Below are 24,687 nucleotides of genomic sequence, written 5' to 3'. Positions count from 1 at the left end.
TATTAGTGTTTAATATCCTAGAATAGCTCTGAACAGGAATTTGTCTTTAGGGACCCACACCCAAATTGTTTCATTACTTTAAATAGCAGCACTAAGTCCAGTATGTGTGTTTTTTTAAGTCCAAGAAATAGCTATGCATTTCCAAGATTACATTCTTGTATACATGATGAATAGAGCATCAACATATGTTCATTTATATAAACAGAATGCTCTGGGATACACAGAATAAACCTAAGACGTTGCTAATAGATGTTGAAGAAAATCATCTAACATACAGAAAGACTATCCATGACAATTTGCAAAGCACAGCTTTACCAAACAAATTAAGTTATGAAATATCTTTTTCCTTGTTCCTCAAGGTGATTATATACTTTATCTTGTTCTAGGAGTATACCATGCTCTGTCTGTTATGTGGCAAAGCTGAAGATACTATCAGTATTCTTCCCGATGACCCCCGACAGATGACTCTGTTATTCTAAGGATCCTTCTGCAGTTCTCTTGTAACTCTGGTTGGTTTACAACACCAGCAAGCCTAATGGTTTGTTTTACCTACTTTGTAGTGAAATTCTTTCCATTTTTTTTCAGCTTAGATTTATCTATTCTTTGAAAGAAACAGTAATTTAGGGGATTGGTGCTCTCGAGGGCTGAGCTCTTCTGTTAATGTTCCTAGTTCATATTAGTGCAACCAAAATAAAGTATCTTTATTAGCTGTTTTGTGGCTGGAAAAATCACTAGACTGGGAACCCAAATCTTGGTTTCTAATAGCATTTTCTAATAAAAGGAACCAGGAAGGAGTTCTTGGAAAAATGGCTCATTCTAGGAGGACAAGGGCAAGAATTATGCAAGATGTGCCTAGAGCATCTTGTAGTGCCACAAAGTAAGGCAGCTTTAAAACAAATAACAACAACAAAAACAATGAGAGGGCTGTGTCACAGGGATATCGTATTATAACCTGAAGTATAGACTATCCATGAGTCCTAAAAAAAAAAAACTATGAGTCCAGACTGATAAAAATAAATGATTGAATGAATAAATAATGGGGAGAATAGACCAATATTCCGTGCAGAATAATTCCAAATAATTTATGTATTTACTCTACCCCCAAGCAGGTAGAATGTAACTCCCACTTCTTGAGTGTAGTCTGCACATATTGACCTTCTTCCAAAGAGTATGGTATGGAAAGGAGGGAAAGATATAACTTTACAGAGGAGAAAGTGGACAAACTACCTCAGCCAGGTGATCATGGCTAACATCATCGACGATGTTATGTTGACAGCATGGACTCTTGATATGATATGATGAGAAGAATATTTTACCTCTTTAGTCTTTCTCCTCAAAACCCAGAACCCAGTCTCATCATGAGAAAATATCCGACAAATCCCATTTGAGGGGCATTTCACAAAATACCCGACCAGTACTCCTCAAAACTGTCCAGGTCATCAAAAACAAGGAAAGTCTGAGAAACTCACAGCTAAGAACAGCTTGAGACATGGCGACAAAATGTAATGTGGAATCCTGGGCTAGAAAAAGGACATTAAATAAAAACTAAGGAAATCCGAATAAAGTATGGATTTTAGTTAATAAAAATAAATAGATAGAACAGTTTCAACTGCTCCAAAGGTATCTCAGAATAGTTTACTGGTTGAAAGATCCCTGGCTTGGGGAGTCATAAACCCTGGCATTTAGTCCTCTGCCTTTGGGCTTCAGTGTCCCATTTCTATAAAATAGGTCTTAATAAAAATTGATATACTTACCTTATAGTCTTGTTAGGAGATCCAGATGAATTATTGAATATAAGTGCTTTGGAAAGTATAAAAAGTTTTAGATTCACTGAGGTGGCTTCAGTTCTTCTCATTCTGAAACTAAAACTTAAAGAGTTAGACATTAGAAACAAGATTATTTCCTCTTCATAACAAAGAGACTTGGAAATTCTAGAGTAAGGCTTGGCTTATGAGGGAAAAAAGTGAGCAAATTTTTCATTATTGTTCCTAGGCAAAAACTTGGTTGTATAGCTGCAATTCTAATAATAATAAAGTTTATTGAGTGCTTACCATGTGCCAAAGCCTACTTTTAAGAATTGTACTTATTTAATCATCATTAGCAATTCTAAGAGGTAGTTACTACTGTTATCCCAATTTTAGAGCCAAGGAAACTAAGGCACAAAGAAGTTTAGTAACTTACTCAAGGTCATACAGCTAGTTCAGTGACTCCCTCTCAAAAATAGTGTTGGGGAAACATGAAGTATAAGGGGTCTAGCAAGGTTAGGAAGAGGTTGAGAATATCAGTGACAATACTCTGATGAATCTAGGCATGTCAGACCAAGATTTGTTACTCAGAAAACTTAAGTCAGCTGCTTCTTAGGGATCAGTTATTTTATTCTTGGAAAATGTTTTCCACTCTGCTGCAAATCTATATCTGACCTGCTGAGGAAATAATTTGGTGAAAGGAATTCAGAAAGCAGAGAAAATGCTTCATTACTTTAAATAGCAGTACTAAGCCCATTATAGCCTCTGAATTGTCCCTTTTTTGAGTTTGCTAATGCCACCAACTTACTCATTTGGAGCTCAAGAGTGTGATTTTATATGCCCCTACTGACATTCTCATGCATTGCAGAATATATAATTGTGACCCTATCTTATTTTATTATCATTAAACCAAAATTGTGCCATGTATTGTGATACTTTATCATCTTCTAGAATCCTTCTGTGAATGTTAGAAGACCTCTTGAATCCATTTCTCCTTAAACCTACTTTTTTGTTCAAATGAAGGGGAACCAGATATAAGCATTTGTCGTCTTTATTTTCTTCCCTGAGACATAAGGAAAAGAAATCACCTGCAGGTTAACAGGGAACATGGGCTTGGCCTGGCACCTTATTCAAGCTTTCTTTGTCTACCATAGCTTTCATGATGTACTGCTGGTTAGCTCTTGAAGCTAAGATAAGCTCAGCTTGTATTTGTTGTTGTGTTCTTATTTTAGCCAGCTCTGTTTTTTCCTCAAATGGTCCTGAGTATTTCTAATACTAATTAGTTGACATGGTATAGTTTGTGCACAACCAGTTTTAGTTTTCACCTGTAAATATTACTAAGAGGTGTGTGTACATTGTTCTTGTTTTCATTTATCAAGAGTCCCTTCAGTTTCATTCCTTTTATTTTGTGAACAGGACTAAGTTACTTCACTGAATGCGAGGCTCTCAATTTTAAAATATATGCTTATTAACTCTAGCATAAACCTCTCTTATAAGATACAGTGTGGTTGGGTGGAAAGGAAATAAAGAGACCTGTGTCTAGAGTAGCTACTAATGGTAAGATGTGGACAACTTACTTACTCTACCTGCACCTCAGTTTCTTCATTGGAAAAATAGAAATATCGTATCTACTTCCAGTTTTTAAATCAAATGATATAATTTAGGTGAAAGTATTTTTAAGCTCTGCAGTGCTGTACATAGGCTCCTGTTAGTGGTCTTTATAAAGGATGATCTGAGACAGAAGAAGGCACTGTTGTAGTGGATAGGAGTAGAGGTTTTAGAGTAAGACTGACCTGGGTTTAACTTTCAGCTCTGCTACTTACTAACCCTTTGTCCTTAGCAGATAATCTTGCCCAATTCCTTCTTTTTAAATAGAGGTAAAAATTCCTCATGGGATCAGTAGAGCGTTAGTGCAGTACATGAACATAGTAAATATCCAATAAATGATAGTTTGGATGATGGTTGTGGTGATAATTATAAGAAAATTCTACAGTTTGACTCAGTGTTTCTTAAAGTAAGGAGATACTGCAATAGGATCATAGTCATAAAAACCATCAGTTTCAATCTGTGTAATGTGTAATGTTGTTTCCCTAAAATTACTTATTCCAAGTTTTTTTTTTTTTAAGGAAGAAAGTTCTTTTTTTTTTAAGATTTATTATTTATTTCTCTCCCCCTTCCCCGCCCCCCCCCCAGTTGTCTGCTCTCTGTGTCCCTTCACTGTGTGTTCTTCTGTGTCTGCTAGTATTCTTGTCAGCAGCACTGGCAGTCTTTGTCTCTTTTTGTTGCATTATCTTGCTGCATCAGCTCTCTGTGTGTGCGGCGCCACTCCTGGGTAGGCTGCACTTTTTTTTTTGTGCTGGGCAGCTCTCCTTACAGGGCGCACTCCTTGCACGTGGGGCTCCCCTATGCGGGGGACATCCCCTGCGTGGCAGGGCACTCCTTGTGCGCATCAGCACTGTGCATGGGCCAGCTCATCACACGGTCAGGAGGCCCTGGGTTTGAACCTTGGACTTCCCATGTGGTAGCGGACGCTCTATCCATTGAGCCAAATCTGCTTCCCAAAGTTATATATTTTTAAGAGGCCTCAGAAGAGTGATTCTCTCTGTCCCTCCTCTAATTGAGTAGCATTATCTCAGCACTTCTGGGAGAGTTTGCTAATGAGACATCTCCCTACTACCTGTGTGCTCCTAGGGAAGTTTGATTAAAAGATTTTATGTATCTAAGAAAGTAGTTGATTATATTAAACTTGTTTTGTTTTTTAATGGCCACAGACTGATATTTCTAAGAATTAAAAGGATATAAACAAGATGAACAAAAATTTCTCATTTCACTTTTTAGCAGCAGCACAACTAAAGATTTAGTAAAGCTAAAGTAAGAAATCAAGTTTCAACAGTCCTGCCTTCCCTGTTGAGCCAAACTGGTCAAGTCCACCTGAAGTAAATAACATTTTCCTTGCCCAAGTGGGGAGCCCTTTTTCCAGCATTACAACCCTTTCTTTCTCTGCAGTCATGTATACTGTAATTCCCCTTCCCTTAGAAATACGTAAATAATTCTTTTGCCTTGAGCATCATTGGAAAGACCCAACACACTGTACTGGTATATCAGAACCCAATTGCTTGTGGCATAATGCCACCATCCATCTGGCTCTGTTATTGGGCATAACAACAGACGATAGCTCTATCAAGATGATGACAAAATTGTACTAGCATCCAACATGAACTCTGTATTTTATTTCCTGAGGGAAGCAATTTGTCTTTCTAGTTACTGCTCTAAAATCAGTGCATGGTCTGCTTTGAGACTGCCTCAAGAAAATTCATATCCCAGCTGTTGGCTTTAAGAGCAGGAATCTGGAAATGAGTTTCAAATGAGGCAAGTTAAGGAAAGTCTTAATTTAGCAAAAGGCCCTGCAAAAGGATTCCAGGGGATTTCCACTGTAACTCTCAGGTTACCCAATTGAAATGAATTACACTCAAAGAGATAGCTTTAGTTGAAGGTCAAATCGTAGAGATCCTTAACCAGTATTGCACGTTTTTTTTTTCCAGATGATGCAAGTGCTTAGAAAATGGTTATGGAGAGCAGAATGATTAGGAGAAAAAACCTTTTCCCCCAGGATCTCAATAGCAGTGGGTCCCATTTGGAGAACTGTCCTTTCAGGGCTTCAGTAAAGAGAAGTAACATCTGCCATCTAGTGGTCAAAGAAAGAAAGGTGGAAGGAGACGGTTCCTGGACTGGTTTATGGAGCATAAAGCCAACATCCATCTGGCTCTGTTATTGGGCATACCAGCGGGCTATACCACTATCAATGGGCACTGGCCTTTCCACATGTATCTTCTCTAGGACATGATAGGACTTGGCCTTGGCGTTGTTGGTACTTTTTTAATAGGCCTGCACTGAATGAGGAATCTGGGGCACCAGCCTTACAAAGCCACTCAGCAGAACTCTGTTCTCACAGTTGACAAGCTATCTTGTTGGCAGATTAGAAATAGTCTGACTCTCAGAGGAGAGAGGTCATCTTTCATCCCCACCCTATTGGAAGTAGAAGCAAACCAGTCATTCATGCCTAAACTTGTTTGCATTATGCCTGAATATGTATGTTTTTGAGGACAGAGAGTGAATGGGAATCTTAAAAAGGAGAATGAGTCAGTCTATCAAATGATCAAGAATAAATATTACTCACCAAGGTGATCAGGAAGAGAATAAAGTGCTCTTTGTGTTCCCAGTAGTAACTGCATCATCTGTGCCCTTGCTATCAGTAAAGTTGACCAAACTGACTTCCCATGAATTTCTCAAGGTGAGGTCATATTTAGCTGACCAAGTACCCATGGTGATAGTAAAGTCTTCCCAATCATAATCCTCTAACTTCCCAGTAACCTCAACCAAAGGACCCACTACCTTTTCCACCTCATTACTGCTTGTAATCACCTTCTCCTTTTCCCCAGTCCTGGAGAAGAGCCATAAAGTAATAACACAGTTTACATTTCCTGCAATTCCAACTGCCACTGCAGACCTTGACCAGAGCCTGCTTTCTCGATAGTAATTAAGAAGTTCCCTTGACCAGAGCCTCCCTCTACCAAACTTTTGTGTGCTACCAACTCCACTATTCCACCTATAGTTTTTTTTTCTTTTTAATTAGGGAAGTCATAGATTTACAGAAAAATTATGCATATACGATCCTATTATTGACACCTTGCATAAGTGTGGTACATTTCTGCCTTCAATTTTTTACTATCCCTCTACCCTCTGTCAAGGAAGAAGACAAAGAGAGCTTGACCGTTTTCACACCTGCTCTTTATTGAACTCATCTAGCAGACAGGCTCCGCCCTTCACAGTGAGTTCTCAAACACCACCCTTAGAGATTTAGGAAGGTGCCATCATTCTGTGAAGGCCCAGAACGTGTCCAGTTCTTGGAGTCCTAAGTTCAATCACCAACCAGAGGATTGACAGAGGGAAAGGAAACAGGCAGACCAGGCAGGCAAGGGTCTTCAATGAAGGGGACTGATCTCAAGGGAAACCTTAGGTCCAGCAGTGTCTCCTGAGGGCACACTAAATCCTCAGGAAGGATACTCAGGGACTGGATGGAGCAAGAGTCCTAGGAACTGAGCAGCTGGTGTCTATATGGCAACTTTGAGGAGGCGCTTGATGTCAGGCTCAATGTTGATGGTAGGGAAGGTACGGCTGTAGCGTCGAAAGGGCTCCCCCTCTGGCCCTATAAGGAACTTCTCAAAGTTCCAGGCCACATCTGAGCGGCGCACAGGGCTCCAAATGATGTACTTGGGATCTGTCATGAGGGAGAACGGGTCATCATAAGGGTAGGGGAGCTTGTCCTTCAGGTAGGCGAAGACAGGATGCTCGTTCTGACCATTCACCTCACACTTTTGGACAAGGGTAAAGGTGGGCTGGAAGTCATTCCCAGGGCGGACATACTTGAGACTGTTCAGTATCTCCTCATTCTGACAGTTCTCCTGGAGGAGGAAAAAGAAAAAGCATGGCAAAGGGAAGAGGGAAATTAAGGATCTACAATATGCAAATCGTTCATCTTATACTCCCTTCCCAGGGTCATCCTTTCCTGTTTCTTTTTCTCTCTCTCTGTCCTTCTCTTTCCTTCTCCATCTGCTTTACCCTACTCTTGACTTGTTTCCCCCCACAGCTGTTGTTTGATGGTTTACCAGAACATTTCTGAAAGTTGCAGTTCCTAGCTTGGCTGTTTGTTTAGTTTTGTTTTGTTTTAATATACTGGATACATATAAGAAAATTTTTAAATTATGCATTATGTTACATTATATATTTGGTTCATAGTAAAGCAGTCATACAGTATTGGCTGTTTTTTTATTGGAAGATTTAGCACTTTTGATCTGTTGCCTCTGTCCAGTCTATCCCGGGCACTTCTTAGGGTATTGAGAAACCTTGAGTTCAGAGCATAAGAAAGAAAGGGAAAGGAGGTCTTAGGCCTTATTGCCTAAAAGCCCCTTCTACTTATCTACCTACACACACACACACACACACACAGCTACAGACACACAGCTACCACTTTCTCTCTACCTTGGTTTGCCTCTCCTGCTTCTAATTACATGTAAATTTGAGAATAGCCTTTGCCTTTGCCCTAAACAGTTCTTCAAACTAAGGGTGAAATTGAGGCCCAGAGGAATGGGGTTTCCAGCTTCTTGCTTTCATCTTGCCTTGTCCTAGAACTGCAATGCAAATAGGAAGAAGTTTTGGTAAAGGAAGACCACATCAGAGGAAATCTAGTTCTCAGGTGCCACAAAGGAAGAGCACAACAATGAATGTACCCTAAATGGAATGACTTAATGACCACCAGGGATGAATGAAATAGGATAGAGGATCTTGTATAGGCCAAGAAAGGGGAAGTTTAGGGAATAAATGTTTGAGGGCTAAAGATAGTGAATATTTAACTATCACTCTTTCACTTCTAGGTGCTATCCCAAGATTTGTGCCTCATAGTCACTCACTGTACTTAGCTATGAACACTTTAGCTTTGAGCCTGTCCTTGTCCTTCGCTCCCCACTACCATTCCTGTGTCCTAACCTGGCATTTCCCAACCCTTACAACACCAAATGTTTTGTTGGAACCCTGTTTTTCATGATCCTTTCTCCCTTACTGCCCTTCCCTTAAAGTTCCTTTCCGTGACCTATTATAGACAGTTAGTACAGTCTGTTGAAAGCCATCATGGTATTGTGAGCCTGGAGTTGATCGCTATTAGCCTTCTTATCTCTTAATACACATGGCTGGCTGGCTACTGGTAGGTTGTGGACTCCCTCCAGCAACTGGCTAGCCTGAAGTGATGGTGTAAGGCTGAATGGTATAGGGTAAGAGAGATACCACTAAAGAGCTTTTGCCCTTTCTGTCTCTCCTGCCCTGGCAAAGCCCAGAAAGAGGACCAAGATGGGAAAGGAACATTGACAGCAGTGGTAGTTATAGCTCACATTTGTCATAGCCAGTGGCACTTCAGCCTTCCTCATTACATCTCTGCCAGTCTAATCTCTTCCTTGCTTTCATGCCACTATGAATTGAACTGAGGGGATTATATTAGAAGGTTCAATTGTGAGCATTCTGCCTGCTTGTGCTATTAAAATCCTAAGTAGGAAAAGAAGAATCTCTTAAAAGAGAACTTTAGATGTGCAAGTTAAAGATCTATAACAACTTAACCCATTAATCAGAGACAGAAGAACATGTGATGCTCAGAGAGCTGCATTCATTTTCCATTTGGCTGGTTATTTTTCAAACCTTCTTTCCAAATAAAATTGCTTGCATTTGCATAAAACTTAATAATCCTAATAGATAAGTAGTATTATCCCCAATTTACAGATGAGGAAACTAAAACATAAAGATCAAGTGACTATTCCAAGGGCACAGAGCTATTAAATAGCAGAACCAAGATTAGCTAGAACTAAGGTCTCTTGAGTCAGTCTAGTCCTAAGTTTACTTCTTGGTCTTCTGTGTCCTCCATTCATTCAACAAATACTTGAGTGGCTTCTATACCCTAGGCACTGAGGACACAATAGGGAGGAAAACAGACCTAGTACCTGCCCTTATGGAGTACAGTGATGAAACAATAATAAAAATTCACAGCCTCAGTATTTAATCTCAAAACATGAGTTACAGGTATAATCATGAATACTTTTCCTTGGTAGTCACAAGTACTAAAGACCTAGATTAACAAAATAGACACGACCAATTCCAGACACATCAAAACACATTCACTCACCCTCTCCCCTTATACTACTCAAGCTTCACCAGCTTGTATACAAGACGAGGAAACCCTCACCTGGTGTCCAAATTGGTTGCAAGGGAAGCCGAGAACAACCAGGCGCCTGGGAAAGCGGCATTGCAGCTCGTTGAGCTGGGTGAAGTCCCGGGTGGTTGTGCCTCAGAGCGAGGCCACATTCTCAATCAGCACTGCCCTGCCTCGAAAGGTATTAAAATCAACCTTCTCCCCATCCAGGCTGATAGCACTGAGGTCGTAGAAGGACTTAGCGATGTATGCCATGGTGAAAGGACAGAGTGAGACTGACAGAGTGGTGTGAGACCACTTAAGGATCTATTAAAGGGGTGGGGAGGAAGGAGGGAAGGAAGGATTTCAATGGAGCTTTGAGAATCCCCAGAATGACTTAGCAAAAAGTGTCACCCAACTGTAAATGCTGTAGGAACAAGGAGGTTGCTCCTCCTATTTACAGACTCTGAACAAAGCCGCCTCCCCACCCTACCCTGCTGGCAACCTGGGAAGGGCCAATTTGATATCTCTGAGCAGACATGAATAATTAACTATTTGCAGGAAACCAGAGCCCACAAAGGTCGAATGGGGAGGAAAAAAGGAGGGAGGGATGTAGAAGGATTGACTCCTACTTGCCCCAGCAAGTTGTTTTCACTTGGCACAGGTATTTGTTGAACATTCACAGAGTGCCAAGCTCTGAATTGTGCAGTGGGAGGTCAGGGTCTGCTGAATTCTGAAAGATGAGGAAGAGCATTGGGGCTTATGTGCATCTGACTCGGGCTACAACTGAAATACACCTTTTACTGTTCAGTTTTCTCTTTGGATGTTGACTTCCACAAGCACAGAATCAAAGGGACCCTTAGGAGGAAAGTGTGGTTTCTTAGAAATAATGGCTTTTAGTGCCTCAGCTTGTACCAGACTGAAGAGAAGTTGTATTTGTCTTGAAAAATCTTTCAGTGAGTGGTGAATATTGTCCTGGAGAACACACCTGCCCTTGCCCCTTGCACTAGATTATCTACATACCCCACCCCTCGCCCCACCCCCTACCCCCATCCCCCAAAATCCTGAGGATGTAGTCATCACTGATAATGGAGGGGAGGAATCACAGAACAGGTGGGTAAGTTCATGGTAGATGAGCTGCACCTATCTCCCTCAGACAAAGGTTCAAGCCCAAAGACTTTTCAGAGGAAGGCTTGTGTTGGTCATCTTCCCACAGAAGCAATATGCCAGGAGTTGAAGCTGCTGTGGTTCTAGACCCAACTAGGCTACCCATGGAGTTTTCAATGCCAGCCATGCAATATGTTGCAGGACGTCTTGAGTACATGCCAGGGGCTGTCATGGAAGCCCACAGAAATGAAAAAAAGATTTTAATGCCAGTTTCTTCTTCTAAGCTCCCACTGACACAACGAATCACTTTTTAAAAATGCCTTGATTTCCCCTTCAGTGAAACTGGCAGGCTTTATCTGGCTTTGGAATTATAGAGTTGCATTTCAGTGACTATGCAGATGTTTACTAGAGATTATTTTCACAGGTACACATCTACTGGGAACTGTCTCCTACAACAGGGTGAATAAGCAAGGCTGAGAGCAGCTGGTCTTGAGGATCTGGTTTGTTGAGGAGATAGAGTAATTATTCTTCAGGGAATGTCCAGTTTTCTGAGGGGTTTTTGTTTCACTGTTGTTTTTGTAGCCTGCTCCATAGCTTTTTATAGCATGCAGAGACCCATATGTTTCAAATAGCTGTTCTGGAAAAACAAGCCTCCATTATCTCAGTGGGGGTTAAATCTTTTGCCATCAGAAGGGGTGGCATGAAATGGAGGGTAAAGGGTGTCCCTAGCTGAGACTGGGTGGAGTTCCTAGAAGAAGCCAATAAGCATCCCTATCAAGCCAGAATCAGAACTTGGCACTGACAGTGGGCGAAACTTGTATTAACATCAACTTGCCAGAAATTTATCTGCATGCCACAAGCTTCCTTAGTACTCTCTGGCTGTCCAGACACCTCCTATTGGCTACTCTTTTGTGATTCCTCTCTAGGAAGACCATGGAAATTCCTGACATGAGGAGTGAAGAGTTCCTTCTTGGTCAGGTACATGTCATCCTTTTTCTCTAGGAGCAATCTAGACCCATAGGTCCTCTAGAACCCTTTATGGGTTCTCCAGGTTCAGACCTGAAGGATTGAATAAAATTGAGGATCTCCTAAGATACCTCCTTGTCTCCAACCTTACGTCAACCCACTTGGCTACACTTTCCTGAAGCTTGTAAATTTGGGCATGCACTAACAAGTATGTGACGTGCATGATGTTCCACAGGGACAGCGGTTGTTCTGGAAACAGCACTGGCTTAGAAGGTGGTGGTTCTCAACTCTGGAAATGAAAATCTTCTAGATTTTTCTAAATAGATATGCCAGAATTTTCCCCTGCAGATTCTAATTTGGTACTAGTCATGACCCTGTGTTGTTAATTGGTCCTTAAGCAAATTTTTAAAATATTTGTGTATTTATTTCTCTCTCATCCCCCCCCCCCCAGTTGTCTGCTCTCTGTCCATTTGCTGTGTGTTCTGTGTCCATTTGTATTCTTGTCAGCAGCACCGAGAATCTGTATCTCTTTTTGTTGCATAATCTTGCTGCATCAGCTCTCCGTGCATGGCGCCACTCCTGAGCAGGCTGCACTTTTTTTGTGCGGGGTGGCTCTCCATACGGGGGTGCACTCCTTGCGCGTGGAACTCCCCTACTGGGGGACACCCCTGCGTGGCATGACATTCCTTGTGCGCATCAGCACTGCACGTGGGCCAGCTCACCACACAGGTCAGGAGGCCCTGGGTTTGAACCCTGGACCTCCCATGTGGTAGGCAGACACTCTATCAGTTGAACCAAATCTGCTTCCCTAAGCAAATATTTTAAACTCTCTAAGCACCAGTTTTCTTAGCTGTAGAGTGTGAATAAAGATAACCATCCTCCCTATCTCACACAGCAGTTCTTAGGATGTTAAAATCATAGGCCACTGTCACCCTGCCTTGATTACCTCTTCCTTCATTCTGTCTTCACCCCAAACATTCGCTACCTCCTTCATTAATGCCACAACCCAACGTATAGTATTAAATAACTTAAGGAAGTACTGAGATTCCAGTCTGCCCCTGTCTCCTAAGATATCCAGTCACAGGGCTAGAATGAACTTCTGAAAGATTACTTCTTCCTTATTCCTGAAGGCCAGTTCCCATTCTGTGTTGTATCCCAAACAGATAAAACCATCTTGGTTTTAAAGACTCCCTCAGACATAGATACTCAGCATCCTCCCAACAACTGTCGTGAGAAACTTCCTTGTTAATTCTATGTAGTGTAAGCCCATTGCTCCAGTGCAGTGCTACAGGGTCTTTGCTTTGGGCTCCCCTGCAAATGGCATCTGGGAAGATACAAAAGGGAGAACAATGTTTTCTGCATCTGTTGTCATTCTATTGCTGCAGCCTTAGAACTCTAGAGCCCCTTCTACCAGCATTGCTTCCTTACCACCCACCCCCATCACTGGCCAGGGCCCAGGTGAGACTTACTCCCATGGACTCATTCAGGCAGCCACACCTGTGGTTTGAAATATTCTTTATTTTGTAAACATCTGTGTTTAAAATAGATGAACCCTGCTCACAATTCATATAATGGACCCAAGACACAGTACACAAAGTTCACCCATCACAGGAAGATGGCGGGGGCTTAGGAGCAGGTGGTATGCCTGGGCTGGGGTTGAGTTTCAAGAAAGCAGGTGCAGAGGTGGTGACGAGTTAACAGGCCAGGGGAGCCTGCTCAATAGTCTGGGCCTAATGTTAGAGCCCAGGCCACTTTCTGGACTGAAGTTGAGGGGTGAGAGGCCGACGCTGGTACCTGCTTACTATAATGCACCCTAAAATCCCAGCTCTCCTCCTATCTTCAGCTCTTGGGAAGAGGCTTATCAGTTCATAGAATCCTGATCCCATGTTTTTCCTTCCAGAACCCCTAGGGTACAGTAAAAATATAGTCCCTCCTTCCTGAGGGGGCTAGGAGAGAAAGGCAGTGATACCCTGCCTGATCCTCAGGGAAAGTGGCAATACCGTTCCACAGGTAGGGCTGGTGCCCACTATAGCAACTCCTTACTGAAGTTCTGGCTGAGGGCAGGCCAAGGGTTGGCATTACCAACCTCCCCCCTCCCAGTATGATGCTGCATACATCTTGGTACCCAAGGAGTCAGTCCTCAAGGACACATTCCCAGCCATAGTCATGACTTAATCCTAAAAAGTCAACTAATGATTTATCACCATTCCTGCTCTCCTTTTCCTTCCTCTGCTATGCGGTTCCTAAATCCTGAGCTATCCTCTCCCACTGGGTGTCTCCTGCTTTGATAAGAATCAGGAAGAAAAGTTTTGATTTTTTTCCCCCCTTCTTCCCCTTTAGGGAGGGGGAAGGAAGTGGGTCTCTTAATCCTTCACGGGCTTGTGCCCTGGATTTTTGTCCTTAGTTGATGAATGCTCAGTACCCAGTTCTTTGTTTTGGCTCCATCTCCTGCCATGCAGATGTAGCTAATGTGTAGTTGGAGAATGATCCTCTTGCCTAGGCTTCTGCCACCCTGGGGGGTGAGGGGAGGGTGGTGGTGTTAGGGATCTTAGTGGTGGTGGTAATTGACTTTTTCCTTCTTTAATGGGCTTCCTTCAAGCTACCTTTGGGCCATACAGAGTTTAAGAAATTTCTTCCTGAACAAAGAACTTTGGAGGAGGGAGGCCTCTTCCCTGTAGCCACAGTGCAGCTGGCAAACCCTCAAGCTTCCTCCTACTCAGAAGTTAGAAAAGCAAGATGAGCACTTTGTCTTGAAGGCTGAAGAGAACAGCACCAAGCATTTAAACCCACAGCCTTCTTTCTTCTCATGAAGTCCTTGCCCTTCTCCCACAGACTCTGGGTCTTGAGAAGACCTTGAGAGCTGAAGGCTGTTAGAGCTACTCTCACCTCTCACCTCTCAGGGAGTCTTGCGGAAATACCATTCTTATGCAAGAAATGGAGGGTGGAGCCCAGGAGGCCCTGCTGCTGCCACATTCCATTCCGGGTCTGCAAATTGCTGTTGCCAGCTCTCCCTTGCTTTTAACCTGATATAGGGGTTGGTCCTCTTCTCCAAACGTTCCTCTTCCTGGAGTGTCTGGTTAGCTTGTCAGTATGGCTGGCCCCAGGGCCCTCCTTGTCCCTCAATGCCCTCAGGCCCTGGTTCATATCTTTAACTTCAGGAGCCCAGGCAGACAGAAATTGTGTACTCACTGCATAAGAGGTAGAGAATGGAGGTGACTTTTCATCCCTGCCACCCTCTGACCATTTTTTTTTTCCTTCTCTGGACACCTGCCTCTAAGCCCAGCTCTCCAAAGAAGCAGGTGGGCAAGCCAAGTGGAAACAGAGGGAAACTAGATAGAGGTAGGACAGCCCCAGGCTTGAGGACCACCAGTTTGGTGTTTCCTCTCTACCTTGGTGTTCCACTTTCCCAGATCACTGGTGAGGCAGGCCCATGGCACAAGAAAGCAGTGTGGAGGGGAGGATAGGAAGAAGCACCCTGTATACAGACTTTGGCCCACACACAAAGCAGGGTGGAGGGCACAAAGCAGGCTGGAGGGCTCTCCGTGGAGCAGAGAGGATGGAACATCCCCGTGAACCTGGGTCCATTCCCTAAGTAGGAAGGAAAGATGCTGCCCTAGCAGCCATACAGCAGGACACATAGGGAAAGGGCAAAGAGGGACTTTGATACAAAACACAATGGAGGGGAAGGATAACAGAAAAAAAAGTGGGAAGCGAGAAAAAGCAGAAAGGAGACAAAGTGCACTGAGAAGGAAGGCGCCTTAACGTAGCCTTGACCCCAGACTCAGCCATTGTCTGGGGAGCTCAGGGCAGTAAGACAGTGCTTGCAGCACATACTGGGGTCATAGCAGGCCTGTGACTGGGGAAACAGGCTAAAAGATACCACTCCAGGGTAGAGGAGCTAGGGGCGAGGGCTGCTCAGAGATGACAGCAGAGGTGCTCTCAGGGCCAGGCAGGGGGGAGTAGCAGCTACTGATATTCAACAGGATCATCCAAATGAGAGGAGAGCAGAAGGCAAAGCCCAGGCTCCCCTCTCTGCCCACAGGCCTCCTGAGGGAAAGGGGTTATTGTGTGGGGTTCCTACACAGGACCTTCAGCACCAGCAGGTTTTCGAAGAGTTCGCTGGGCCCTCAGGTTTGCCCTCATCCTCCTCCAGCTCTGCCAATGTCAACTCATTGCTGGTACATGTCCGGAGACCATCCAGTTCCTTCCTATGGGCCTGCAGCACCAGTTCCGTCAGACGCGTGAAAGACTGGGAAACCAAGGGGCATGGGTTAGTCCAGCTTCTCTTCCCCTTGCAACCCTGTCACTGCCCAAGGTAGGAGGTCCCATTTATCTTGGCTCCTATCTGCTGCCTCCTCCTCTCGCCTACCCACTATGCTGGACTCAGCCAAAGAGACAGGACAACCGGTCTTCAGTGCTCTCACCTCCTTAATGTTGAGGTTGGTGCAGGCACTTGTTTCATAGAAGTCCATGCCATACTCCTTCGCCAGCTGCAAAAGAAGAACATTTCTGAAAGGGAGTCAGTAAGGGCAGGGAGGTGCACCCACACATCTGGCACAGTCTTCTACCACTGCACTCACACACCATGCCTTGTGATAATTTCCCAAACTAGACTGGGAGCACTTTCCAAGGCACAGGCTGGTACAGAATGGGAGAAGATGCCACACATAAATACACATCATGTATCAGGAGACAGAGACACCAAAATGAATTTTAAGGCAGTGTGACATATTAATGAACAGCATCGGCTTTGCAGTCAAACAGACAGACCTAGGCTTGAACACCAAAGCTGTCACTTAACAGCTGGATGACCTTGGACAAGTTCTCAATCTCCCTAAGACCCAGTTTCACCATCTGTTACATTGGAATGATAGTTGTGTCTATTATGGTCAAGGTTGTGGAACAATTAAATGGGGTCATACATCTAAAAGCACTTGCTTAGCATAGTGCCACACATTCAGTGCACAGTAACTATATTCCTCTAGTACAGCTTGCCTCAACTTTCATATTTTTCTTCTCTGATCATGAACTTTATTTTTAATACCAAAAGAGTACATTGTAAGTGCTAGTAGAACATTACTGAATGAAGGAGGAGAAAAAAGCTCTTGAGGCCCCTGGATTGGCTGGATGAGTCTTGTCTCAGAAGTATCAACCTTTCTGTTCTCTGTGAAGATGGCCTCCATGTATGTGTGGACATTGCCTCTGCACCACGGCTTCTCCAACTGTGGGTACTTCATCGTCCCTCATTTCCTTCCTACCACTTTCCAGGCATAAGGAGGACAGGGATTTGGGGGTATGTGGAGGGGCATGGCGTGGAGAGATCTGCTTCCTAACCATAGCTATGCCTGCCAGTTGGAGCTGTCCTTTATCACTAAAACAGAGATGATCTCTAAGCAGAGGGTAATCCTCCTTTTGGGAATCTGGACCTGGGAGAGCTGCTGTCCAAGAGGTCTTTGTTTTTCAAGATGACCCCAAAACCATTGCCTAGAAGTACAGAAAGCAAACTCTTCAAAGATGGCAGCCACCCAGTGCCTTAGGGTATTGTGGGAGGTGTGAGAGTACCTGTCAATTGTAAATAGATGCCCGAGTCTCAGCTCTTGGGTCTGGCCCTAAAAGTACAATGGGAGACCAAAGAGATGGATTCATCCAGTTCACTCCCACTTACCTGCTGCCCTTGCTCTCTTCCCACCTGCCGTTTCTGCTCTTCATCAGCCTTATTCCCTATAAGGATCTTTTGGACACCTTCTGGTGCATACTAGGAATAAGGGACAGGCAAAACTGCCAGTGAGTGCCTTTCCCTCCCGTCTCCCCCACCATATAGCCTACAATGACCTCCAAATCAGCACCAAGTTCAGGAGCCCTAGAGATAGAGTGAGCTGATTGGATGCGAGTGCCAGGTTCCCTAAGTACCATTGCTGACCGCAGGGTTCACAGAGGGGTGATAAGAGGACAGCTTAGAGTAGGAGACACTGGCCAATATTGGTGCTTCCTTGGATCAGACAACTGATACCAGAACTGGAAGGGACACTGAACTTCAGTCCAGCCTGTCTTTCTACAGATGAGGAACTGGGGATCCAAAGAATTCAAATGTTTGCCCATGGTTCTACAGCTCTTGTGGTAGAGCCAGGACTAGAACCCCAGTTTCTCAACTCCACTTGGTCCTGAGATTTCAGGAAGGAAGCTGTTGACAGGGTACACTTTGAACTAACTTGTTTCTAGGGACAAAACAGCCATGGAGGGCATTGCACCTTTGGCTTCTTCCCCATGTTTTACTTACTCAAAGGTCTTCATCCAGGGGCTGTGGAAGGCAGTGTTTCCTGGCAGCATTTACTCAGCAACCCTGAGAGCTTTTCCCCCTGGCCCTCACTTTGCCTTCCCCTCGGAGGATCCCATTCCCCACCCCTGTGTCAGGGAGGCGGTAGCACCTACCTCATCCACATCACTGACCCACTTCATGATGTGCTGGTAAGAACGCTCACTGCTAATGTCATAGACTAAAAATATTCCCTGAAAAGAGAGAGAGAGAGACAGGGGAGGCAGATGCACATAGAGAGATGCACAGCCAAGGACCAAAAGGGGGTGTGGTACTTGGAATGCTGGGTCCCACTCTCTGTCCCTCCTTCCTGCATAACAAAATGAGGTTCTCCTAGCACCCAGAAATTCCACCTTCTCTCTCAGACTCCCAGAGCTGTAACTTCCTAGACTCATCACAGAGTTCCTTGGGGTAGGAAGGCACCAAATACTTTAACCTGGGCGGCCCAAGGTAGAGGGTGTGAAGTTGGGGAGGAGGGGGAGCCCATGAGGGCCCTGCCTGCAGTATATGCTAAGTGAACAAGTGATGAATGAATGACCGCTGAATAACAGCAAGGCTGCCCTGAGACTCCCTTCCGCAGCTGGCAATCCAAAGGCCCTATTTTGGGGGTCAGTAGCACAGTTAGCTCAGACACCAAGAGCTGGGACTTTGGATGGTAGCTTCCCACCTCTAAACCATGAAGATGGTGGCTCACCTGGGCCCGTCGATAGTACTGCTTGGTGATGGTCTGATATCTCTCTTGCCCAGCTGTGTCCCTGCAGTAGAAAGCCAGACTTTCAGAGGAGCAGGGACCATGGAAGCCAGATGGGAAGGGGGAAAGCAGGAGCTGGGGAAACCCTGTGCTCTTGCAGGAAAAACTGGGGGGCTGCAGACTGAAAAATCAGTGGAGCTTGGATCCCCAAGGGAGTCCAAACATACCTGACTCTGCAGGAGACCTGGCCATCTATGCTGGTGTTGACAAAGGCTCAGCAGTGCCTCGGCCCCTCCTGACAGCTATATCTACACCAGGAACTGCAACCGAAACAGGGCTTAGGGCAACTCTTTCTAGAATTTGGCCACTATAACCAGACTTGGTTGGAGGCAGTTTGGGGGAGGGGTGTCACTGCTATATTTCAGTCCTTATGAGACCTATGAAGGCATTGCCCATATCATTCTGGAATTGGGAGGCAGATCCAAACACTGGCAAAGGCAGTGCTTCCAGGACTTAAGGCCAGAGAGCTACAGCAGCCCCCTGTGGCTACCTGTGGAAACTGCACTGTCCTATCCAGAAGAATTCTTACCAGGATCCCACCCTTAATGACGAATGTGGCCCTCCCTCCAAAATTTACTGTCATGGGGCAAAACCTGAGAGTAAAGCCTTATTCTAAGACAAGTCCACAGTGGTTAGTTTGCCACTTCCTTCTAATTCCCACGTTTTGGTGACTTGTGGTCAATCCCACAAAGTTTTTTAAAAAGATTAGAGATTAAGGCGCTTAGGAGCAGATGGGTTTCTGAGTCTTCTGCCTCTCACCACCAGGTGGCAGTTATCCCAGGTGAAGCCTAGGGCTTTTACACGTGGCAGAGGCAGCTAGGGAGCAGCCCAGGGTCCTTGCCAACTACATCAGCTGCCGCCTCTTACCCAACTCACCAAATCTGTATCCGCACTTTGATGCCATCCACCTCTATGGTCTTCATCTTAAAGTCAACACCTGAGGACAAGAAGAAAGCAAGTATTTGAGGAAGGGTACATGCTAAGAGCTGGACAGTAAAGGTCCAGGCCCTCATGCCTGAAGGTTAATTGGCAGAGAGACAACATGCAGTGAGGGCCTTCCTTACCCAAAATCCGACCCCCAGGAAGTATCTAGAGCTTTGATGAGGCTGCTTTCCCTCCCTGAGCTGAAAGTTGCCAGCAGTAAAAGGCTTTGGGGAAGCAGGTGGAGACAGATTGAATATGGGGGAATCTACTTCATTACTGCCTCAATTAGCCCCCAAACATGTCTCATTCTACTCACGTGTGAAGTCTTTCTATTTATATTTCTGGAGAGAAACACTGGTGTTTATCCATCTTGGAATTCTCATCCCCAGGAATAGCAATCCACCTCATTCATTGGAGCTTTTTTTCTTTTTCTGCCTTACGGTGGGATTATAGTGCTGTTATATATACTATAGGGATTATAGTGCTGTTATATATACAGGGAAGGCACATGGAGCCTGGAGATAGAGGACTGCTTTAACCTTTACCTCACCTAGCCAGGGCCCACCACGGAGTAGACCTCAGTGGGTCTTTGTTGTGGACTAACCCGTTTCCCAAGGAGCATGGGCTTTGAAGTCAGGCCTGAGCTGGAATCTTGATGCCAGCCACAGAACTCCTAGCAATGACTTTGAGCACCTGGCCTCTCTGGGTCTCCATTTCCTCATCAGGAAAATGGAGACATTGCCAACTCGTCTGAGAGGGTTGCTGAGAAGACCAAATGAGATACAATGCCTGGCACATGGTGGATATTCAGTCAACTGCAGCTGCCATTCCTACCTGTTACAGTGCCCGCTGAGTGGTGGGTGTTCAGTGAGTGACTATCAAATGGCCAGATGCAGAGGCAAGGCAGGGCAGAGGCAAGGCAGGGCATGTCATTGGGGAAGGCAGGGGAAGCACAGACAAGGCTCTCAGGCTCTTCTGCCCTAGGGCTAAGTGCCACAAGACAAAGGAAACCTAAAGGATTTGGCTAACCAGCTCAAGGCAGAAACATCAGAGCAAATTTGCAGCAAGAGAAGTTAGCACTACTAGCGGCACACAGGAGTTGGGATTAGGCTAGAGTCTGAGTGATGCCAGAAAGAAGAGGGGGGTATTTTTTATCACCATCCCTCTTTCCAACCTTAACTGTGCCCAGCAATTCAAGGGCTGCAACTAGTGGGTTCATTAGCATTAAATCTTCATTACTCCCTGGAAACATCAGGAGTGGGCATCATTTACTGGTTTTCAGATGGGGAGCATGGTAAAGGCAGAGTTCTAGACCCTACATCACCAGTCTGCACAGCACAAGACCCCCCAGGTGCCAGAATTCCCAACACAACTGCCATTCCACCTTGGCATTAGTTCTTTGCCAAATGGGAATCCTCCCCCTATCCTGCCCCCAGCTTTCCACAAATATACAAATTAATTTAAGTCTCTCCCCACTAGGCATCTAGACCAATCATCATTTAATTAGAAGGGAGAAAAAATTCAGAACAGCCAAACAGAATGAAATCAAGTTGGTCAGACATGAATCATTTTTCGCATGCCCAAGCTGATTCACATCTTTTGAGCTGTACTTTTCCAAATGGGTAATGTCTGGCAGCCATTCTTCCATGTTTACTGAGAAAGTGTGATGAAGAGGAAGAGGGTGAGAGAGGAAGGGAAGAAAGAGAGGGGCACCTGCCCTTGCTGGGGAGCAGTAGAATACCTGCTCTTGGGTCAGTTTAAAACATCCTGCCTCCCTCAACCCGGGCCCCAGACAATTATTAAAAATTAACTTCTCCCCAGAGAAATTCAGTACCAGGCACAGAAAGGGATCAGGAAATTCTTGTTTCATGGTATTGTACCTTCTTCCAAGAAGAACCAGAAATTTTGTTCATTTTAATTTGTATAAATTTAGCTCATCCTCACACAGCGTAGCAAGCCTGGTCAAGGACAGTGCCTGTGCAAAGCAGTCACAAGGGATGGGAGATAGAAGCTTAAACTGCCTTTACTCAATATTTATAGGAACCGACCATGTGCCCTGCTCGTGGTAGGTGCAGATATGGTAGCAAAAGACAAATGGCCCCTCGGAAGCGGATGTGGCTCAACTGATAGAGCATCCGCCTACCATGTAAGAGGTCCAGGGTTTGAACCCAGGGCCTCCTGGCCTGTGTGGTGAGCTGGCCCATGCGCAGGGCTGCCTCACGCAAGGAGTGCCATGCCACGCAGGGGCGTCCCCCACATAGGGGATCCCCATGCACAAGGAGCGTGCCCCACAAGGAGAGGCGCCCTGTGTGAGAAAAGCACAGCCCACCCAGGAGTGGTGCCACACACAAGGAGAGCTGACGCAGCAAGATGATGCAGCAAAAAAAGGAGACACATTCCCAGTGCTGCCAAGAATGCAAGCGGACACAGAAGAACACACAGTGAATGGACACAAGAGAGCAGACAACAGAGTGGGGGGGGAAGAGGAGAGAAATAAATTAAATAAATGTTAAAAAAAAAAAAAAGACATATGGACCCTGACCTTACAGAGCTTAGTAGAAAGGAAACAAAGGCTCAGAGAAGTAAGATGAGTAGCCCAAGGTCAACAGAACAAGAAGCAGAGATTCAAACACGAGTCTGTTTGCTGCTAGAGCCCATACTGCCCCTGGCACTGTTTTTTGGGGGAAGGAGAGGAGAGCTATGTGTTAACTGGACATAGAAGCCTTAACCAGGCTTAGTTTCCTGTTCCTGGCTCAGCTGGGAGACAAGCTTCTAGCACCAGGGGGAGCCTTTCCTGTGAGAGAAGTGGGGACATAAGGAGAGAGGAGGCATGACTGACAAGAAAAGGGGGAAATGGAAAGGACAAATTAGTTTATATGGCTATGAGTCTCCAAAAAGAGCCAGGAGGTTATCAGAGGGGTTACCCTTGTGCACACCTGAGCAGAGTCCCAGAGACAGATAAAGTAGATACAACCCCAGGTATTGGTTCTTCTGAGGGCTATAGAGACCCACAGGTTCTATGGTCATGGCAGATGGACTTCAGTGCCATGTCAGTTGGCCCTACTTTGGAGTTTGTGTTTCTGTGTGATGGAGCTGAACTCAGATGTGATCTTTGTCCACAAGTCTCTCCTGTTACTTTTACTGGAACTTTAGATGGTGCTGGGGTTTAATGTATACCCAGGGGACCTGAATCTCTGGACTGACCATGTGATAGCCAGGCCCTGAGCCTCAACAGACTTGCAAATCCTACACTCTGGTTTATTGGACTTACCCCACTCAGCTAACAAGGAGGTGAAGAAGGTCAACCACCACACCATGGAGCCAAGAGTGCCTACAACTGAAAGCAGGAGGATTGCATCCAGCATCCATGTGGAATCTAAGCCCCCTCTTGATATGGATGTGGAGTGGACACAACCATCTAAGGTCCACAGGATGGAGGAATAGAGTATGGCTTAGAGTGGACTTACTGATATTCTATTCATGAACTATTGTGACTAGTAATCAAAGAAAATGTGGCATTGGTGTGGAGAAAGTGGCCATGGTGGCTGCTGGGGGTAGGAAGTGGGAGGAAGAGATGAGATGTGGGGGTGTTTTCAGGACTTGGACTTGTCCTGGGTGGTGCTGCAGGGACAGTTACCGGACATTGTATGTCCTCCCATGACCCACTGGGTGGAATGTAGGAGAGTGTGGGCTATGATGTGGACCATTGACCGGGAGGTGCAGTGGTGCTCAGAGGTGAATGTCTCATGATGATTGAAGAGGTTGTTGTTATGGGGGGAGGAGTGGGATGAGGGGGGTGGGGGGTATATGGGGACCTCATATATTTTGAATGTAACATTAAAAAATAAATAAAGACAAAAAAATAAAATAACATAAAGCTGTGGAAATACATGGAAGTGAGGGCTGGGCTTGGCTTCCTTCTCAACTCTCCTCTCCCCTTCTAGCTGTGTGGCCACAGGCCAGGGAATTTGGGGATGAGTGGGGGTGGGGTGGATCACAGCACCCCCATATACTTCACCATCTTGCAGTCCACCCAATAAAATTTATTTTTTTTTAAAGATTTATTTATTTATTTAATTCCGCGTGTCCCCCCCCCCCCCACCCGTTGTCTGTTCTCTGTGTCCACCCGCTGGGTCTTGTTTCTTTGTCCGCTTCTGTTGTCCTCAGCGGCACAAGAAGTGTGGGCGGCGCCATTCCTGGGCAGGCTGCACTTTCTTTTCGCGCTGGGCTGCTCTCCTTACGGGTGCACTCCTTGCGCATGGGGCTCCCCTACGCGGGGGACACCCCTGCGTGGCGCGGCACTCCTTGCGCGCATCAGCACTGCGCATGAGCCAGTTCCACACGGGTCAAGGAGGCCCGGGGTTTGAACCGCGGACCTCCCATGTGGTAGACGGACGCCCTAACCACTGGGCCAAGTCCATTTCCCCCAATAAAATTTATTTTAATATCTCTGTGAAGTAAAATGCTTCAGTTTGGGCTATTCATATGCACTAATATACAATAGAAGAAACTGGGTATGCCTTCCAAGGAATTCTCCTCTTCTCTCCCACCGTTTTTCAAACTTAAAAGATTAACAGCCAAGGATCTTCAAGTAGAATCTATTCCTTTTACTCTCTGCTTCCACATACCCTGGACCTTGCATCGTGCCATCTTGCCACTCACCCCCTGCCCACACTAACCCATGCCCTTCGGGTCCCCTCCCCTCTCCTCTCCCTGCATGGCTGCTGGTTTTTTCCACTGCTGAGCATTCCAAGACAGAGTCAGAGAGCTGGCCTTACTTAGCCCCCTACAGATTCATGCTTTCTCACCTCAGCCAGGCCCTCCAGCTGCTTAGCAAACTGTTTTTTCTATTTGTGTTCATCTATCGCATTCCTCCCACACACCCCAGCTCCCCAAACCCCCTGCAGAAAGGCTTCAGCCCAGTGCACCCCAACCCCACCCCTAGGCTGAAGCCTTGCAGCACCTTTGCCACTTCTTGATGGGCATGGTGGATGCTGCCTGATTAAGCTTTTCTGCTGAGGCCCATCTCACTTTCTCAGAATTTTCTCCTGTCTGTCTTCCTTCAGGAAAGTTCTTTATCCTTTCCAAGCCTCACCTCTTAACTCTCCCCATCAGCCTCCTCTGGATGCACATTCTGACAGTTAGCCCCTCC

General features: G+C 45.4%; 1 protein-coding gene and 1 non-coding gene across 4 annotated transcripts in view; one reads left to right on the top strand and one right to left on the bottom strand.

Annotated features, from left to right (window-relative positions):
* Positions 1–478: 478 nt before the first annotated feature.
* Positions 479–23,593, top strand: LOC101417719 (uncharacterized). The gene is made up of 2 exons (XR_011648328.1): positions 479–6,573; positions 11,508–23,593. It is a non-coding gene; the product is annotated as an uncharacterized protein (transcript).
* The window catches only part of LOC101423155 (ras-related protein Rab-15), a 31,716-nt gene continuing 13,540 nt past the window's right edge, over positions 6,512–24,687 (bottom strand). The window contains exons 2-7 of one of the 3 annotated variants that reach the window (XM_058293276.2): positions 19,488–19,548; positions 18,555–18,615; positions 17,977–18,054; positions 17,213–17,302; positions 15,972–16,037; positions 6,512–7,207 (exon numbers count right to left, since the gene is read on the bottom strand). In XM_058293276.2, coding sequence (XP_058149259.1) covers positions 6,857–7,207; positions 15,972–16,037; positions 17,213–17,302; positions 17,977–18,054; positions 18,555–18,615; positions 19,488–19,548 — 707 coding nt within the window. In that variant the 3' untranslated portion in view covers positions 6,512–6,856. Of the gene's footprint in view, positions 7,208–9,528; positions 11,544–13,045; positions 15,797–15,971; positions 16,038–17,212; positions 17,303–17,976; positions 18,055–18,554; positions 18,616–19,487; positions 19,549–24,687 lie in introns of those variants that run through there. The other 2 variants (XM_012519159.3, XM_071213885.1) reach the window with 2 other exon arrangements.

The sequence above is a fragment of the Dasypus novemcinctus genome, chromosome 3, assembly GCF_030445035.2.
Source record: "Dasypus novemcinctus isolate mDasNov1 chromosome 3, mDasNov1.1.hap2, whole genome shotgun sequence".
NCBI lineage: Eukaryota > Metazoa > Chordata > Mammalia > Cingulata > Dasypodidae > Dasypus > Dasypus novemcinctus.
This window is presented reverse-complemented; position numbering and strand designations above follow the sequence as displayed.